At 41.9% G+C, this 19,490-nt stretch overlaps 1 protein-coding gene across 2 annotated transcripts in view; it reads left to right on the top strand.

The window, feature by feature from the left end:
* Positions 1-19,490, top strand: part of STAU2 (staufen double-stranded RNA binding protein 2) — a 1,329,984-nt gene that overhangs the window by 668,125 nt on the left and 642,369 nt on the right. For both annotated transcript variants that reach the window (XM_053715129.1, XM_053715130.1), the window contains exon 10: positions 16,238-16,369. In XM_053715129.1, the coding sequence (XP_053571104.1) occupies positions 16,238-16,369 (132 nt within the window). The remainder of the gene's footprint in view (positions 1-16,237; positions 16,370-19,490) is intronic.

Genomic DNA, 19,490 nt, shown 5'->3' with positions numbered 1-19,490 from the left:
AAATAAAACTAGCACCTCACTTTACCTCTTCCTAGTATAACACAGGCAAAGAGAATGACTGAGGGTGGAGGGGAAGGGAGGGGCTATATATACAGCTCTGCTATGGTGCTCTTTGCCACTTCATGTTAGCAGGAGGTTTATATCCCACAAGTAAGGATGAAATCCGTGGACTCGTCATATCGTAAAAGAAATTAATTTATCAGGTAAGCATAAATTTACTTTTTCTGAGCTTACATTTTCTAAAGAGGATGCTGTTCAGGAATGTAATGACAATGTTCAATATATACCGCAGCTTTCTCCTCAATCGTCCCAAATTTTACCACCCTCAAATGCAGTGCCCTGCGCTTCCTCTCTAACTCCCACTGGAGTTACTTTAAAAGACATTGCTTCTCTCATGTCTTCTGCAGTTTCAGATGCATTGTCTGCTTTCCCAATGTTACAGGGGAAGCGTAAGAGGAAACTCAGACCTTCAGTAAGCGAGGTTTCTGACGCAGTTGTTGCTATCTTAGATGTCCCCTCACAGAAGCCTGAGGAGGAGGATAACATAGTAGCATTTGAAGGTGAAGTTTCAGATTCTGACAGTGTAATTCCTCTTGCTGATAGTGAAGTGGTATCCTTCAGAATTAAGCTAGAACACCTCCTTCTGTTACTTAAGGAGGTTTTAGCTACTTTGGACGACAGCGACTCCACGGTCGTTGTTAATCCTAAGAAATCCAGTAAGCTGAACAAATATTTTGAGGTACCTTCCTCAATAGATGTTTTTCCGGTTACCAGACCGAGCTTCAGAGATCATTGCTAAGGAATGGGAGAGACCGGGTAAACCTTTTTCTACATCTCCTATATTTAAAAAGATGTTTCCCATAGCCGACTCTGTTAAGGAGGCTTGGCAAACAGTTCCCAAGGTGGAAATAGCTGTTTCCACCTTAGCTAAGAGAACTACTATACCCATAGAGGATAGTTGTGCTTTCAATGATCCTATGGACAAAATATTAGAGGGGTTACTCAAAAAAATGTATGTACATCAGGGCTTACAATGGCAGCCAGCCGTGTGCATTACTATCGTCACTAGTGCGGCAGCATATTGGTTTGATGCGTTGTCTGATGCTATCAGGACAGAAACTCCCCTGGATGAAATCCAGGATAGGATAAAAACTCTTAAATTGGCTAATTCCTTTATTACGGATGCTTCCCTTCAAGTTATCAAACTGGGAGCAAAGATTTCAGGTTTCTCTGTTCTAGCTCGCAGAGCCTTATGGCTAAAACCTTGGTCTGCGGACGTATCCTCAAAGTCTAAGCTTTTAGCAATTCCTTACAAGACAAGACCTTGTTTGGACCTGGCTTGACGGAAATAATATCCGATATTACTGATATTACGGGAGGTAAGGGTCATCTTCTCCCTCAGGATAAGAGAAACAAACAAAAGAGACAACAGAGTAATTTTCGTTCCTTTCGAAATTTCAAGGGAAATTCTTCCTCTTCCGCCTCCAAGCAGGAACAGTCTAAACCTTCATGGAGACCCATTCAGTCTTGGAATAAGGGAAAACAATCCAAGAAGCCTGCTATTGAATCAAAGTCAGCATGAAGGGTCTACCCCCGATCCGGGACCGGATCTTGTAGGGGGCAGACTTTCCTTTTCTCAGGCTTAGGTTTGAGATGTTCAGGATCTAGAGTTCAAAAGTTTTCCTCCCAGAGGCAGGTTTCTGCTTTCAAGATTATCTGTAGACCAGACAAAAAGAGAGGCGTTCTTACACTGTATAGGAGACCTCTCCGACCTGGGAGTGATAGTTCCTGTTTCGATTCGGGAACAGGGTCTGGCATTCTCTTCCAATCTGTTTGTGGTTCCCAATAAAGAGGGAACCGTCAGGCCTATTTTAGATCTCAAGAGTCTAAATAAATTCCTCAGAGTACCGTCCTTCAAGATGGAAACTATTCGCTCCATTCTCCCTTAGGTCCAAGAGGGTCAATTTTGACAATTGTGGATTTAAAGGACGCGTACTTGCATGTTCCCATTCACAGGGATCATCACAAGTTTCTAAGATTTGCCTTTCTAGAAAAACATTTCCAATTCGTGACTCTTCCCTTCGGTCTTGCCTCAGCTCCCAGAATTTTCTCAAAGGTTCTGGGATCGCTGTTGGCGGTGCTTCGGCATTACAGTGCCTGGACAACATCCTGGTCCAGGCGCCATCCTTTCAAGAAGCAAGATCCCACACGGAAATGTTGTTATCCTTCCTGCGATCTCATGAATGGAAAGTAAATTTGGAGAAGAGTCGCAAATACAAGGGTAACTTTCTTGGTAACCATAATAGATTCCCTATCAATGAAGATTTTTCTGACAGAAGTCAGGAAATCAAAGATTTTCAATACTTGTCTAGCTTTTCAGTCCACTCTTCGGCCATCAGTGGCTCAGTGCATGGAGGTAATCGGACTGATGGTAGCGGCAATGGATATCATCCCGTTTGCTCGGTTCCATCTCAGACCTCTGCAGTTAAACCTGCTCAGGCAATGGAACTGAGATTATGTGGATTTGTCTCCTCGAATACTTCTGGAGCAGGAGACAAGTCAATGGTGGCTGTCTCGGGATCACCTCTCCCAGGGTACCTGCTTTCGCAGACCATCTTGGGTGGTTGTGACAACAGACGCCAGCCTTCTAGGATGGAGAGCAGTCTGGGGCTCCCTAAAGGCTCAGGGAGTTTGGATTCAGTCAGAGTCTGTTCCACCTATAAATATTCTGGAACTGAGAGCAATCTTCAATGCTCTTCTGGCCTGGCCCCAGTTAGCCTCGGTCCAGTTTATCAGGTTCCAGTCGGACAACATAACTTTAGTGGCTTACATCAATCATCAGGGAGGAACAAGGAGTTCCTTAGCGATGACAGAGGTAACCAAAATAATTCAGTGGGCGGAAACCCACTCTTGCTGTCTGTCTGCGATCCACATCCCAAGGGTGGACAACTGGGAGGCGGACTTCTTGAGCAGGCAGACCTTTCATCTGGGGGAGTGTGAACTACTTCCGGAAGTGTTTTCCAGCCTGATTCTCAAATGGGGTCAGCCAGAATTGGATCTCATGGCATCTCGGCAGAATGCCAAGCTTCCGAGGTATGGGTCGAGATCCAGGGACCCTCGGGCGGTACTGATAGACGCCCTGGCGGTACCTTGTACCTTCAGTCTAGCATACCTATTTCCTCCGTTTGCTCTTCTTCTTTGGGTTATTGCTCGAATCAAACAGGAGAGGGTTTTGGTGATCCTCATTGCACCAGCTTTGCCTCGCAGGATTTGGTATGCAGATCTGGTGGACATGTCATCTCTGCCAACTTGGAGACTTCTATTGAGGAAGGACATTCTAATTCAAGGGCCCTTCCTTCACCCAAATCTAGTTTCTCTGAAGCTGACTGCTTGGAGATTGAACACTTAATTTTATCCAAGCGGGGCTTTTCAGAATCAGTCATAGTGACCATGATTCAGGCTCGTAAACCTGTAACTAGAAAGAGTTACCATAAGATATGGCGTAAATATCTCTATTGGTGTGAATCCAGGGGCTACTCCTGTAGTAGAGTTAGGATTCCTAGAATTTTGTCCTTTCTCCAAGAGGGTTTGGAGAAAGGATTATCAACAAGTTCCCTAAAGGGTCAAATCTCTGCCTTATCTATTTTGTTACACAAACGTCTGGCAGATGTTCCAGATGTGCAATCTTTTTGTCAGGCCTTGGTCAGGTTCAGGCCTGTGTTCAAACCAGTTACTCCTCCATGGAGTCTTAATTTGGTTCTCAAAGTTCTTCAAGGGGCTCCGTTTGAGCTTATGCATTCCTTAGATATTAAGTTGTTATCTTGGAAAGTTTTATTTCTTGTTGCTATTTCTTCTGCTCGCAGAGTGTCAGAGCTCTCGGCTTTGCAGTATGAGTCCCATTACCTTATTTTTCATTCACATAAGGTAGTTTTGCGTATTAAATTAGGATTTCTTCCTAAGGTTGTTTCTGATCGGAACATTAATCAGGAGATTGTTGTTCCTTCTTTGTGTCCTAATCCTACCTCTCAGAAGGAACGGCTTCTGCACAATTTGGACGTGGTTTGTGCCTTAAAGTTATACCTGCAGACGACTAAGGATTTTCGTTAGTCTTCTGCTTTATTTGTGGTTTTCTCAGGAAAACGTAAGGGACAGAAAGCTACAGCTACTTCTCTTTCTTTTTGGCTGAAGAGTATCATACGTTTTGCATATGAGACTCCTGGACAGCAGCCTCCAGAGAGAGTTAGGGCTCATTCCACGAGGGCTGTTGCTCCCTCATGGGCATTCAAGAATTAAGCTTCTGTGGAACAGATTTGCAAGGCTGCAACTTGGTTCTCTCCACAATTTTTCAAAATTCTATAAATTTGACACATTTGCCTCGGCTGAGGCCGCTTTTGGGAGGAAGGTTCTTCAAGCAGTGATGCCTTCCTTTTAGCTTTTCTGTCTTGTCCCTCCCGTATCATCTGTGTAGCTTGGGTATTGATTCCCAATAGTAATAAAGATGATCCGTGGACTCATCATGTCATTAAAAAGAAAAGAAAATTTATGCTTACCTGATAAATTTATTTATTTTTTTGACATGATGAGTCCACGGCCCGCCCTGTTTTTGAAAGACAGGTTGTTGGTTATTATAAACTTCAGAGACCTCTGCTCCTTGTTACTTCCTTTCTCTCTTTTACTTTGGTCAAATGACTGGGTTGGGAGGGAAGGTAGGTGATATTTAACAGCTTTGCTGTGGTGCTCTTTGCCGCTTCCTGCAGGGCAGGAGTGGTATTCCCAATAGCAATTAAGATGATCCGTGGACTCATTATGTCAAAATAGAAATACATTTATCAGGTGAGCATAAATTTCCTTTTACATAACCAACACAGTTATATTAATACACATTTTACCTCTGTGATTACCTTGTATCTAAGCCTCTGCAGACTGTCCCCTTATCTCAGTTCTTTTGACAGGCTTGCATTTTAGCCAATTAGTGCTGACTCCTAGGTAACTTCATGTGTGTGAGCACAATCTATATGACACATGAACTAACACCCTCTAGTGGTGAAAAACTGTCAAAATACATTCAGATAAGAGGCGGCCTTCAAGGTCTAAGAAATTAGCATATAAACCTCCTAGGTTTAGCTTTCAACTAGGAATACCAAGAGAACAAAGCAAAATTGGTAATAAAAGTAAATTGGAAAGTTGTTTAAAATTACATGCCCTATCTGAATCATGAAAGTTTATTTTGGACTAGACTGTCCCTTTAAGGTGCGGCCCTCAAGCCAGATGCTCTGGTAGGGGGCAGGTTAAGCTTCTTTCAGGTAGCTTGGTTTCAGTCTGTTCAGGAACCATGGGTTCTAAATCTAGTCTCCCAGGGTTATTGACAAGGTTTCAGAATGAGGTCTTCCACTGGAAGTTTTTTTCTGTCCAAAGTTCTTAGAAATTCTGTGAAGGTTCAGGCCCTTTTTAGTCAGTTTTGGATCTAGAATATAAGCGGTTTACTTCTTTGGAGGTCCCTGGATAGCTGGAGTCCTAGTAAGGCAGCTAAAAGCTGCGTTTCATCTTTGGAGGCCCTAGGATTACTCAAAGCAGCCAATGTCTCCCAACTACTGGAGTCTAAGCAAGGTAGCCAGAAGTGGCAGTTTACCTTTGGAGGTCCCAGGATCGCGGGATTAAAAGCAAAGCAGTCGATTTAAGTAGTAAAGTGCACCTTTTGCTTATGAACGCTTAATATTTCCCTAAAAGGATCCCTTTTCTGTTGTTTTTTTTTTTTGTCTGCAGCCTTCTAACAACAGCAAGCATCTGCACAATATCTGTTCCTTGCAGTTTTACTAATCTATCTAATCTGTCTAAGCTTTGACGTACTTTGTTTTTAAATTATGGACTTTTGATTTTGAAAGCATTTTGGTAACCTATTTAATTGTCCTTTATTGCTTATATTTATGTGCTATGTATTTTGTATTTTTTATATTTATTTGTGCTGTACTTTGCATTTGCAATTGCATGTATATATTCTTTTAAATCAGGTTATACACCTATATTAAAGTATATACAAACTCTTAGACATTTTAATCAGCCGGTTACTACACATATATTCAGCTGCTTTTTGCAGCGCAAGCACATTTTCTTTGTACCTTTTTTAGGCACTGAGATCCATTTCCCTATATAGTATTTTTTTTAAGGAAAGAGGGTTTTCTTAATTATATGTACTTGCATTATATGTAATCTGTTTTAAGAGCTGTGGCATCATCCTTTTTAATTCCTTTAAAATGTCCAGGTTTTTGCAAGATAGTTTGGATAACGGTTCATCTGCCAGATCTTTTGAAAGCTACAGATACTAAGCAGGCTAAGGAAAAGTCAGTCAAGCATCTGGATCTAGTTTTCAAGCCTTCTCCTAAAGCTCCAGAGGTGTTTCCAGTGCCTGACACAATTACAGCGATAATCAATTACTAAAGAGTGGTCAAAGACTGGTATTCCTTAAAATCCAGCTTCAAAATTTAAGAAGATGTTTCACTTAACGTCTTCTAACTTAGAGTTTTGAGAGACCATTCCTAAAGTAGACAGAACTATTTCCACCTTGGCAATGTGCACTACTATTCCCTTTGAGGATAGTACGCCTTTCAAGGATCCTATGGACAGGAAATTAGACTGATTTCATAGAAAGGTTTTTCAGCAAGCAGGCTTCTTATTCAGACCAGTTGTTAGTATAGACTTTGTGGCAGCAGCTTCTACTTTGTGGTGTGGCCGTTTTTATGACAAGAGATCAGAAGACTTTATGGATGATGAGTTTCAACATTGTCTTGATCTCATTAGGTCTGCCAATGCATTTACCTGTAATGCTATTGTTGATATTATTAGGATTAACTCCAAGAATATGGCACTAGCTCAAGACTGGCCTTGTGGCTGATATCATGGTTAGCTAAGATGGTTCAGACTTTTAGCTAAGATGGTTCAGACTTTTAGCTATTGTGTGAAAAAAATAATTCCCACTACTAAGGATGCTCTCTAAGCACTCTATGGCCAATATTATGTGTAAAACAGACTAATCATAAAACAACTTTTATTAAAATGTAGTGTTTAATTCATCAACATACGATAGAGCTATATGACACTACAACAGACATTACCTCTAAAACTATGGCTTTTATGAGAAAGTGGGAATGCCTGCTTATCTTATTACCACGAGAGATGACATCCCGTCTTCTGCTCCCACTCCAGAACACAAACTTTTCTTCAGGCGCAGATTTGGGGCGAGTGGCTCCTAGATTCTAGACACTAGTTACACTAAGATAAACACGTAGCTAAGGCCACAGGTGGTGTAGAAAGAGTGACGGCCCATAAGACTCCAAGATGGGTGCTGTCTCTCTCCGAGGACTACAGTAACAGTGATTTGTTTTGTTTTAGTTTGTTTTTCTTTTGTTTTATTTTTACTTAAATTGAGTTAATATATTTCAAAATGCTTCAGCGTAGACTTGAAGTGGAGGTGAAAGAACGTTTTTCTTTATTGTGTGTGAACATAGTTAAAATGTAGAAAATATATGCTGACAACCTGTATTGAAAATGTATGTACACCAGGTCAATGACTTTCCTAATTGAAAACCACTGTACATTGTGCAACGTTTTGTTTAATCGTTCCGTGTATGATATGTATATGTCAGTATTCAGAAATAAAGAATTAAAAAAAAAACGTAGTGTTTAAAAATATTGGGAAAATAACTGGAAAAAAATAAATAAAAATGAAATGTGTCTCAATGTTAGACTCCTGTATGTATATACCTTTAATAGTATATGCCTTTAAGTAAATATCATATAATCTTCAAAAGGAGTGTTTTTATTAAACCCTTAATGGAATACTATAGTCAAAATTAAATTTTCATGATTCAGATAGAGCAGACAATTTTAAGCAACTTTCTAATTTACTCCCATTGACAAGTTTTCTTCTTTCTCTTGGTTTCTTCATTTTAAAAAGCTGGAATGTAAGCTTAGAAACCAGTCCATTTTTGGTTTAGCACCTGGGTAGCACTTGCTGATTGGTGTATAAATGTAGCCATACAATCAGCAAGCGCTACCCAGGTGCTCAGCCAAAAATGGGCCGGCTCTTAAGCTTACTTTCCAGCTTTTTAAAATAAAGATACACAGAGAATGAAGAAAAATTGATAATAGGAGTAAATTAGAAAGTTGCCTAAAATGACATGCTCTATCTGAATCATGAAAGTTTAATTGACTAGACTGTCCTTTTAATGACAGAGGACGTGCCAGGTACGTCATCCAAAAAATTCCCCTCAACGACAATTGAAGTACCTGGCACGTCCTCTGCAGTTTGAAGCTCTGGAAGCGATTATGATTGCTTCCAGCTGCTTCCAGGGTATTGTAGTGATGCCTCAATATTGAGGCATCACTGCAATCCCCTATTTTACCCACCGATGGGCCATTGATGCTAACGTTCGTTAATGGGTGGAAGCTGCTTCTGGGAGGAGGGTGGGCGGTACGATCATGTTAGCATCCGGATCCGGTTTGGCTATGATGATTGCGGTTGTCGGCGGTGGCGTCCAGTTGGGCGTGCAGGGGCGTGTGTGCAAATAGGTAGATGGCGAAGGGTTAGAGAAATGTATGGGGGGGGGGGAAATCAGGGAAGTTGGGGGCTAAGGGGGGATCCATCACTGCACACTGTATGTAAAAAAAATAAAATAATAAAAAATATTAAATGCTTTTTATTTCAGTATTGACGGACTTTCTGCCAGTACTTAAGATGGCGGTGACAATTGTAAGGTGGGGGAGGGAAGATAGCTGTTTGAGGGGGGTCAGGGAGGGATCAGGGGGTGGGATGTGTCAGGTGGTAGGCTGATCTCTACACTAAAGCTAATCATTAACCCTTCAAGCTACCTAATTACCCCTTAACCTCTGGGCATATTACAAGTGTGGTGCGCAGCAGCATTTAGCGGCCTCCTTATTAACAAAAAGCAACGCCAAAGCCATATGTCAATTTCTGAACAAAGGGGATCCTAGAGAAGCATTTACAACCATTTCTGCCATAATTGCACAAGCTGTTTGTAAATAATTTCGGTGAGAAACCTAAAATTGTGAAAAATTTAAGTTTTCTTTATTTGATCGCATTTGGCGGTGAAATGGTGGCATGAAATATACCAAAATGGGCGTAGATCAATACTTTGGGTTTTCTACTACACTAAAGCTAAAATGAACCCTACAAGCTCCCTAATTAACCCCTTCACTGCTGGGCATAATACACATGTGGTGCTTAGCGGCCTTCTAATTATCAAAAAGCAACGCCAAAGCAATATAAGTCTGTTATTTCTGAACAAAGGGGATCCCAGAGAAGCATTTACAACCATTTATGCCATAATTGCACAAGTTGTTTGTAAATAATTTTAGTGAGAAACCTAAAGTTTGTGAAAAAGTGAACAATTTTTTAATTTGATCGCATTTGGCAGTGAAATAGTGGCATGAAATATACCAAAATGGGCCTAGATCAATACAGGTATACCCCGCTCATACAGCGGATTAGGGACCGGAGCCCCGCTGTAAAGTGAAAACCGCCTTAAAGTGAAACAAGGAGGTTTTAGCTTTCTTTTCACTTGCCAGTGTGTTTGAAAGCTTGAAAACATGTTTGAACTAACATATATTAGGGGTGCAATAGTGCTAAGTTTAGTTTAACACTCACACAACACAGTATTCAATTAGTATTCAATAAAAACTGTACCTGTAAAATAGTGACAATTACTGTATTAAAGTTTGCCAGACTATAGCACTGAGACACAGATTGCACTGTAATGCTGTAAAAAGGGTGAATTGCACATAACAAAATAGTGCCAGCCACTTTTCTCACAAACTCACGAAGATTACAGCACTGTTTCAAATTTCTTGGAGGTTGAACTTCAGCTCCACAAAGCGCTGTATTAGCGAAGTGCTGTAAAGTGAAGCGCTGTAAAGTGAGGTATACCTGTACTAAGAAACTGACCACCAGGAGGAGGCAAAGACACCCCAGCCAAAGGTTTAAATACTCCTGCCACTCCCCTCATCCCCCAGTCATTCTTTGCCTTTCGTCCTAAGAGGTTGGCAGAGATGTGTCAGAATTTTTGTTTTTTTGTCTCTTATGGAGGGTAGTACTCTTCGGCATGGGACAGGAGTTTTAAGTAGTCCGTTGATGCAGGGAGATTCTTTCTGCAAAACCATACCGACTCATGTTAACAGCTCCTCAAGCATTCTGCGTTGTCGAACTTCGCTCCGCTGCCTGCTTTCTTCTCTCAAGTCCATGGCGGAGGCGATGCTACTATCCGTCACACTTGAAATGCCATGTTCCTGTTCCACGGCGTAGATTCCGATAAGATTGTTTCATTCTACTTTATTTCTCAATGTACTGTAATGTGAATGTTTTCCCAAGAGGCTACCACCTTGCGGGTCTATCTTATCACAAGGGTCTCAGTGAGTCTCTTTTAGTATCATGGAATCAAGGGTTAATATCTCCTGAGGGGGGTTATTGAACGGGTGGGGGGTTTATAATCATGTTTGTTATGTGATACAACCTGCTTATGTGTAATGTTTATGGGCTCGTGATTTGGAACATTAGAAGCCTTTGGAAGTGACGCAGCCTTTTGGTCTGTACGGTTCACCTTGTGTCGGGCCTGATTACGTTCCGTTTTCCATTTCCTCATTCCCAACCATGTGGCAAAGGAAATATTCTAGTCCGCAGGGGTCTGGTCATAGAAGGTGGTGAGTGACCCAGCCATTGTAGGTGTCAGGTGCCGTTTTTGTTTTACTACTTTCATCCATATTTATATATCCTCTACCAGTTATGGAGGATTCTGATGCTGAGTCTATTTTGATTTCAGATTCTGTGTCCGGTAACGAATCCGAACTGGCCTTGTTGACACGTCAAACAGTTTTGTTCCAAATGCCATTTTAGAACGCCTGGTTCCTCGGGCTCTGGGAATCAAGGGACAGCTGAGCCATCCGCCTCTGGGGGTCCTGTCCTCCGAGAGGCGAGTTCCCTACCAATTCATACTTCTACACATGCGGGTAACCCAGTTTCTGATTCCTCCATGCAGGCTGGCGTGTTCCCCCCGGAGGTTGCAGCACATTTTCGCTTCCACTTAATGTTGGAGATTGTTCATCTGCAGAGTCCAGGTGTTTATTTGAGAATGTGCTCGTGCTCTATTGTCCCGGGCCTTCCACCTTTGGGAGGGCCTCTACAGTTCTCCGCGGGTGTAACTGTCCTTGAGTGTTGTGCCTTTCGTTATAGGATTGCGCGACTTTGCGTATTGCTCAGACATGTTTTTCAGTTATTGAATGACCCTATCGTTACCAGTTAGGGGGGTTTTCAGTCTGCTAATTCGAATAGTACACCTCATTAGACATGTGGGGATGAGGTAATCTCCTGTTTGTCATTTGATTGAGATCTTTCCCAGTTTTTTTGGTAGATAGGGCTCCATTTGGCTGGTTTTGCGGGTAGGCCTGTGTCTTTTTTGGGCGCTAACTTCCGGGTTGTCTTATTTTATTTGTATCCGATGGGATCTCTTTTATTTGGTTTTGTTTCCTTCGGGAACCTTCTGGGATCGATACTCTTTGTTTTCTTCTGAAGTTGTTTTGGACACGTTAGTCCTATGTTAAAATGTCTGTTTTCTTTTTTCCCCCTATAAGGGAGAATTTGGCAGCTTACCAGTTAGGACCCTAAGTGCAGGCTGATCCTGTTGGGTTCGTTTGGTCTTGCGGCTGTTCAGACACGTGGCGCTGTTCTGCTCGGCTGGTACGATAGAAGCGCAGAGTGCTCGGGTTTTTATTAAATTTCATGTTCAACTAAGCATTCAAGGGGACCTGTGGGTCCGTAAGGCGGGATGGATTCTTTCAGTCCCTCATGCGGGGGAGGGTTGGAGGGCTTAGTGCTCCATTGCCTCAGTTTGAGCGGTTTGGCCTTCGGTTTCAGGACTCTGGATTGCCTTGTGGGCCTAATCCAACAGCTTGTATCAGATTAGGCTGTCTAGCATGCAAAAGGTTTTCAGTTTGAAACCGGTTGCAGTGTATCTAGATACTGCTCTTTCTTTGTTGTGTACTGTCTGTTTGAGTGAAGACCTTTGGGTCTCCTTCCTTTGTCCTGGGTGTGTTGGGTCTCTTTATAGGGATCTGTATTCCGGGTGATGGTTGATCCCTGTGGGGACTTTGTTACCTTGGGGTTTCCCGAAGCTGAGAAGGCTTAGCGCCTTTTTTCTTCCCTGTGTCCTCTGCTGGTGTGGAGGTGATGAGGAGCCTAGCCCTGCTAGAGGGTTTTCTTTTTACATCAAGGTATCCCTTATGTTGTCCTGAGGCCTTAAGAAGTCTCTTCATACGACTAGCCTTGCTCCTTGGAGCGTTGGACTTTAGCAAGGGGTGGCTCCTTCCGTTTGGTCGGGGCTTTAGAGTTCTCGTTATCCGGATTCTTTGGATATGCATCCATATCCCTTGTGTCTGTTTTTTTGGCCAGTTGGGGTGTTCAGTTCTTGGGTAAGGTTTGCCTGAACTATTAGGAGCCCGGACCTGTTTTTCTCCCTGAGACTTCCGGTTGCTGAGACTTCCGGTTGCTGAGGCTTCGCTTGGCTCTTTCCTGACCTAGTCTTGGGTTGTTCTGGAATCTTGAATCTCAGGGCTGGTTGGGGTGTTCCACGGTAGTGGAACTTGGGCTATGTCCTTGCTCCATGACCTGGTCATGGTTGGCCAGGTTTTTGGAGTATTATTACTCATTGCAACAAAGCAGCCTATGTAACCTAGTTGTTAGCTTTGTGGCTTTGCACCTCAAGGGTGGTTGGTTCATACCTAGCTGCTGGCGCTGGAGGTCCATTTTCTGATGCGCCTTAGGGTTGCATTCCCTTAGTCAGCATGCCTGTGCAACTTGTGGATTCCCTGCTCTGCAGGCGAATGGGTTGGCTGTGTCTCGGCTTGGCAAGCTAATTGTAGCGGGGTCCTTTTCTAGGACATCTGTGTTGGGGATTTATCTTCCCATTAGCCGGTGGCTTCGGGCCTTGAGGACAGTAGTTGTCCTTCCGGCCTCATCCCTTTTCTTTAGGGGATATTCCCCTCCCTATGGAGATGGAGTCCTTTTTTGGGGCTTCTCCTGGATGGGATGTGGAAATGGGGGATTGTTTCATCCCCCCTGGAGTCTTGCTGGCTCCATGTAGGACTTGTTGGGCCTTTTTTTCGCTAGTTCTTGGGTCTTTAAGTCGGGTTGTACCTGTGCTCTGTGGGGATGGCTGTGCTATCCTTATCCTTATGCTCGTTCCTGTACCAGTTTTAGGATTCTTCTGTTTCCCTGTTTTTTAACCGTGAAGCTGGGTTGGTCCAGCTGGGTGTGGATTTGATGGTCAAGATGGCCGAGCGGTCTAAGGCGCTGCATTCAGGTCGCAGTCTCCTCTTGATGTGTGAGCTTAATTGATAACTATCCTGTTAGCTCAGTCTGCTGGGATATAGTTTTACCTTTCAACTAGCTCCCTAGATTTACAGAAGATGGTTTACACTTCCTTCGGGCTCTGAGTGTATACTCTCCTTCTAGGGGGGCCTCGATGGAGGTTTTATGTTCCCCTTTGTAGAGACAGACCTGTGTGTAGGTTCTTTTGGCTTAGATTGCCTATAGCGTGCCCTCTTTCTGGGGGTTGCTTTTGCAGTCTGTTTCTTGCTTGGCTGCTTCTACTTCCTCGCAAGTATCCTCTGTATCATCCTGATACGAACTCTGTGTTCTCAACTCAGGGTTTTTCGCCTGGTTCTGTTACACATTTTTTGGGTGGTTGAATACTTTAGTATTCTATGTTCAGATGCTGTGAGGACTTTGCCTTCAGTTGCATTTCAGTGCTTGCAGGATGTTGGAGAGAGGACTTTTTATCTCTGTGCCTGGTCTTATCCCGGGTTTCGCTTGGTATGGGCGTGGCCTCCTTTTCTCTGTTTGGGCCCATTGGGGTCTTTGTGAGCTGGGTTCACTATTGGAGGTGTTCCTTTTATAGATTAGGAGACCTTTTGGTTTCCTCGGTTCTCATTTGCCTTGTCCCTTTGGTGGTTTAGGCTGGTGTCCCCTTCATTAGTGTGGGGTGAGTGGTGAGGGACCGACTGTTTAGCAACGGTGTCTCCTGAAGGACTGTTGGCTCAGTCAAGTCCGTTTTGCGGTCTCTAGTTTGGCTTCTGGTCTAGCTGCGAGTCAGTGTCCTTGGGGCCTTTACCGTAAGATTTTTTTCGGCTTCGTACGAAGCAGGGTTTTTTAATGGGTAGAGGTTCAGGCCTGGTGCCCTCAGTATGGGCTGCCTATTGTACCCTCCCGTCTTGGCATTGTGTCCTCTATAGCTTGGGTATTGTTTTCCCAAAAGTAATGAATGCAGCTGTGGACTCTTTCCATTTAAGAAGAAAAACATAAATTATGCTTATCTGATAATTTTTCTTCTGATGGAAAGAGTCCACAGCTCCCCACCCGTAATTTTATGTGGGGCGTCCTTATTTTTCTTCTGGCACCTTTCACCCTGATATTTCTTCTTCTGTTCCTTGTTCCTCGGCAGAATGACTGGGGGATGAGGGGAGTGGGAGGAGTAATTTAAGCCTTTGGCTGGGATGTCTTTGCCTCCTCCTGGTGGCCAGGTTCTTATTTCCAAAAAGTAATGAATGCATCTATGGACTCTTTCCATCAGAAGAAAAGGAAATTATCAGGTAAGTTTAATTTATGTTATTACCCATTCCCATGTTTTGCATAACCAACACTGTTATAGAAATATACTTTTTACCTCTGTGATTATCTTTTATCTAAGCCTTTGCAGACTGCCCCCTTATTTCAGTTCTTTTGACAGACTTGCATTTAACCAATCAGTGCCCTCTCACTTGTAAATCCACGGACGTGGTCACAATATTATCTGTATGGCACACATGAACTTACACCCTCTAGCTTTGAAAAACTGCCAAATCAGTGCCCTCTTACTTGTAAATCCATGGGCGTGGTCACAATATTATCTGTATGGCACACATGAACTTACACCCTCTAGCTGTGAAAAACTGCCAAATGCATTAAAATAAGGGGCAGCCTTCAAGGTTGTAGAAATTAGCATATGAGCATACCTAGTTTTACAAAGCAAATTTGATGATAAAAGTGAATTGGAAAGTTGTTTAAAATTGCATTCCCTATCTGAATCCTGAAAGTTTAATTTTGACTAGACTGTCCCTTTAAATTGCAATTAGTCTCTGTGTATAGCCAATGAGTTTGTTAGCTCTCACGTGGATGCACTGAGCAGGCTAGATACTGAGACATGGGGAGCAGAAAAGAACTGTCAAAAGACCTAGTAACAAAGTAATTTAACTATAAAGATGGAAAGGGATGTAAAAATATATCCAAAGGTATATCTCTTGATACCAAGCCAAGGTCAGGTATACCAAGAAAAATTGCATCTACAGCTGCCAGTAGAATTTTTCGGTATACAAAGAAAAACCCACAGGTAACCTCAGGAGAAATACAGGCTGCTCTGGAAAAAGACAGTGTGGTTATTTCAAGGAGCACTATAAGACGATACTTGAATAAAAATTAGCTGCATGGTCGAGTTGCCAGAAAGAAGCCTTTACTGCTCCAATGCCACAAAAAGCCTGGTTACCCAATACCCATACCTAAATCCCTCATTGGAAAATTTCAAATGTTTTGTAATAAATTCATCTGCAGTAAAGAACACCCTCAGGTGTCTACAAGAATCATGCAGCAGCCGTTACTCAGTGGGGGCGCGGGTGCCCCCAACCTGGATCATTATCATGAAGCCTCTAGACTTGCCCACATTCTTCCCTGGAGTTCTGATTCCTCGGACTGCAAGTGGTTGAGTTTAGAGCAGGCTACTTTGGCAAATTCACTCTCCCTTTCGATTCTACTCTGGATTCCTAAGCATATTAGGACATCATTCAATATCAGAAATGATATTGTCCTCTCTGCTCTACGCTTTTGGGATAAAACCCGATCTCTCCCCCAATAATGTAATATGTGTTGCGTCTTATTACTTGAGACAGTGGTTGTTGTCTTCCTTGTAAAAGCAGAATCAGACCATCTATAACAGCCACAGCATGAATTATACTTCTGGTTCCTACTGTGTAGCCTTATTTAAGATATATATATATATGCTGGTACCTATCCCTGACTCCAAAATGGTGTATACCTTGCTCCTGTGTTCCTGCTGGCTTCGTCTGATACAAATATGTTTAAATGCTGGTATTCCTGTTATAGACAATCTTATATTTTAAACTTTTTTTTATTTTTATTTCATAGGTTAAAATTGGAGAAAATACCGCCACAGGAACCGGTCCAAACAAGAAGACTGCAAAAAGAAATGCAGCAGAAGCCATGTTGTTGCAGCTCGGTTATAAAGCTTCCTCTCCTGCTGTGGATAAACCTACAAAGGTGAGAACTTAAAGGGACATTCCAGCCAACATTGGATTACACATGAATATATTTCAGTTTTGAATAGAAGAATTTTTGTAAAATACATGTATTAGCAAAAATGCTTCTAATAAACGTTATAGCTGTTTTAAATGTGTATTTAAGTATGCAGCGTGGATCAGCATTTTAAACGCAGCACTTGCTCAGAGAGCTTAAAATGCTTGTACCATCTGGTAATGACTTGATTTGTTAATTGCGGACATGATACAAGCCCCACTGGTGCTCTGAGCAGCTGCAGTAGTTAAAATGCTGTTGCACTGAGAATATCTAACTATGCTTCACATGCAGAGAAAAATGTTAACACTAAAACAGTGATAACTTTTAATAGAAGCATTTTTGCCAATACATGTATATTGCAAATATGTTTCTATTTAAAAAGGTATCCATGTATGTGGATTTAAATTTTGACCGGAATGTCCCTTTAAAGAGCATTGCTTGTGTACCAAATGCCTGCGTACCATTTGATGTGGTAGTAGAGTTGTATTCATTGATTCTCACTGCTTGCACACGGCAGTGCATTAGCATGCTGAGCTATCTGTCCGGCTATCTGTAAAGGGATATGTAAAGGGACAGTTTGAGCTAATATTATTATAACCTAGTGCAGCAAATTATATTGTATTCTGTTTTACATATTCTGTTACCTGTATACCTTGTCGTGATAATTTATTTTAGTTGACCGGTACATTTCCAACAAGTGCATTTTACACATAATGTCCTCTTTTCAGTACTAGCATAGTGACATATATCCCACCTTAATCTGCCTCCTTTATTGACTGAGATGTACTATTTATCTATATATGACCCACAATATTACTGATCCATTCCATCTGTGATAACTATTTTGGCAGTTTTGGTTCTTGCTGACGGTGAAGGAGTACCTATTATTCACTCTCTGTATGTCTAGAGCATGTGTCACTGTAGCTTGTGGTTTCTTATGCTTAACCATCTTTTATCATATATGTAACCTTTTTATCCTGTATTGGTCACATATATTCACCGTCTTCTGGCTATTGAGCCTTTATTGCCATGTTTTACATACCTGGTACCTCTATGGTTTTCCCATGATAACACTTGGTTTCTGAAGGATATATGGGGGTGGGACTCTGTTCCGCAGCTATCTTCACTGTGGTTATCATCTTAGACATGCCAGGGGGGTGTGTTTAGACGACTCTGATCCATAATCTCCAACATACTATGAATGATGCAACACGCTTAATGGGCGTGTCTTATTTCTGCACAACATGGATCACAAGAATGAGCAGTGATCGCTCTGTTGGGATTAATTTAGTCAAAACACATACACATTTAAAGGGACAGTCTACACCAGAATTTTTACTGTTTTAAAAGATAGATAATACCTTTATTACCCATTCCCCAGTTTTGCATAACCAACACAGTTATATTAATATACTTTTAACTTCTGTGATTATCTTGTATCTAAGCCTCTGCAAACCGCCCCTTTATTTCAGTTCTTTTGACATATTTGCAGTTTAGCCAATCAGTGCCTGCTCCCAGATAACGTCACGTGCACGAGCACAGTGTTATCTATATTAAATACATGAACTAACACCCTCTAGTGGTGAAAAACTGTTAAAATGCATTCTGAAAAGAGGTGGCCTTCAAGGTCTAAGAAATTAGCATATGAACCTCCTAGGTTTCATTTAAGAATACCAAGAGAACAAAGCAAAATTGGTGATAAAAGTAAATTGGAAAATTGTTTAAAATTACATGCTCTATCTGAATCATGAAAGTTTATTTTGGCCTAGACTGTCCCTTTAATTTATTCTGATACAAACGTACTACAAGTGACTGAAGACTGTATTGTTTGTACGATAGTTTGGGGAAAATATTTATAATATGAATATTGTGTACAAATATAGGTTCTTTATCTGGACAACTGTAATCTTAATGTATTGTATGACATATGACTGACATATTTGATGATGAATATATATAAACACATTAGATCTATTGTATATATTTGTTTTTTTCTCTTACATGGTGTATCCAGTCCACGGATTCATCCTTACTTGTGGGATATTCTCAATCCCTACTGGAAGTGGCAAAGAGAGCACACAGCAGAGCTGTCCATATAGCTCCCCTCAGGCTCCGCCCCCCAGTCATTCTCTTTGCCGCTCTAACAAGTAGCATCTCCACGGGAGGGTAAAGTGAATGTGGTGTTAAACCGGTGGCCTGCTTCAATTTGCTCCGGTTTGGGCAATAAGGGGTTAATTGTCTTGAAACTTGGTGTGCAATCATTTCAAAGGATCAGATGGTGAAAATTTAATAAAGATTGGATGTTTTTTGGAGATTTGGTAAAAAAGTGTGCGCTTTTTATTATTTAAAGGCACAGTACCGTTTTTTCAAAAAGTTTTTTTTTCTGTATTTGAGTGCTGTCTAAGTCTGTCTAACATGTCTGAGCCTACAGATAGACCCTGTTCTATGTGTTTAAAAGCCATGGCTGTACCCCCATTGCATTTGTGTTTAAAGTGTGCTAAGGTATTTAAACATTTTAATGACCATGCAGTGATACTTAAAAATGTAGCCCAAGATGATTCTTTGACAGAAGGTAATGACGATAGTCCTCCTTCCTCTCCCCATGTGTCGACACCAGTTACGCCCGTGCAAGTGTTGCCTAGTACCTCTAGTGCATTGTGCCCTATTACTTTACAGCAATTAGCAGCAGTCATGGATAATTCCCTTTCGGCATTTCTATCCAAACTGACAGTTTTTCCAAAGAAGCGTGTTAGCTCAGTTTTAAGAACAGAGGATGAGCAATCAGAAGCTTTGGATGATTTATCTGTTGTACCCTCACAACACTCTGAAGTGGCAGTGAGGGATGGTCTGTCCGAGGGAGAAATTTCTGACACAGGAAAAGTTTCTCAGCGGGGAGAGTCAGATTCCTTAGCGTTTAAATTTAAGCTGGAACACCTCCGCGTCCTGCTTAAGGAGGTTTTAGCTACGCTGGATGATTGTGACCCCATGGACAGGTTTTTAGAGGTCCGTGTATAAACTGATGCGTTTCTAATCCCAAAGAGGGTGGCGGATATTGTGACTAGGGAGTGGGAGAGACCAGGTGTAC

This window comes from Bombina bombina, chromosome 5, assembly GCF_027579735.1.
Source record: "Bombina bombina isolate aBomBom1 chromosome 5, aBomBom1.pri, whole genome shotgun sequence".
NCBI classification, from domain to species: domain Eukaryota; kingdom Metazoa; phylum Chordata; class Amphibia; order Anura; family Bombinatoridae; genus Bombina; species Bombina bombina.
The sequence above is the reverse complement of the archived record's forward strand: the minus strand, read 5'-3'. Positions and strand labels throughout refer to the sequence as shown.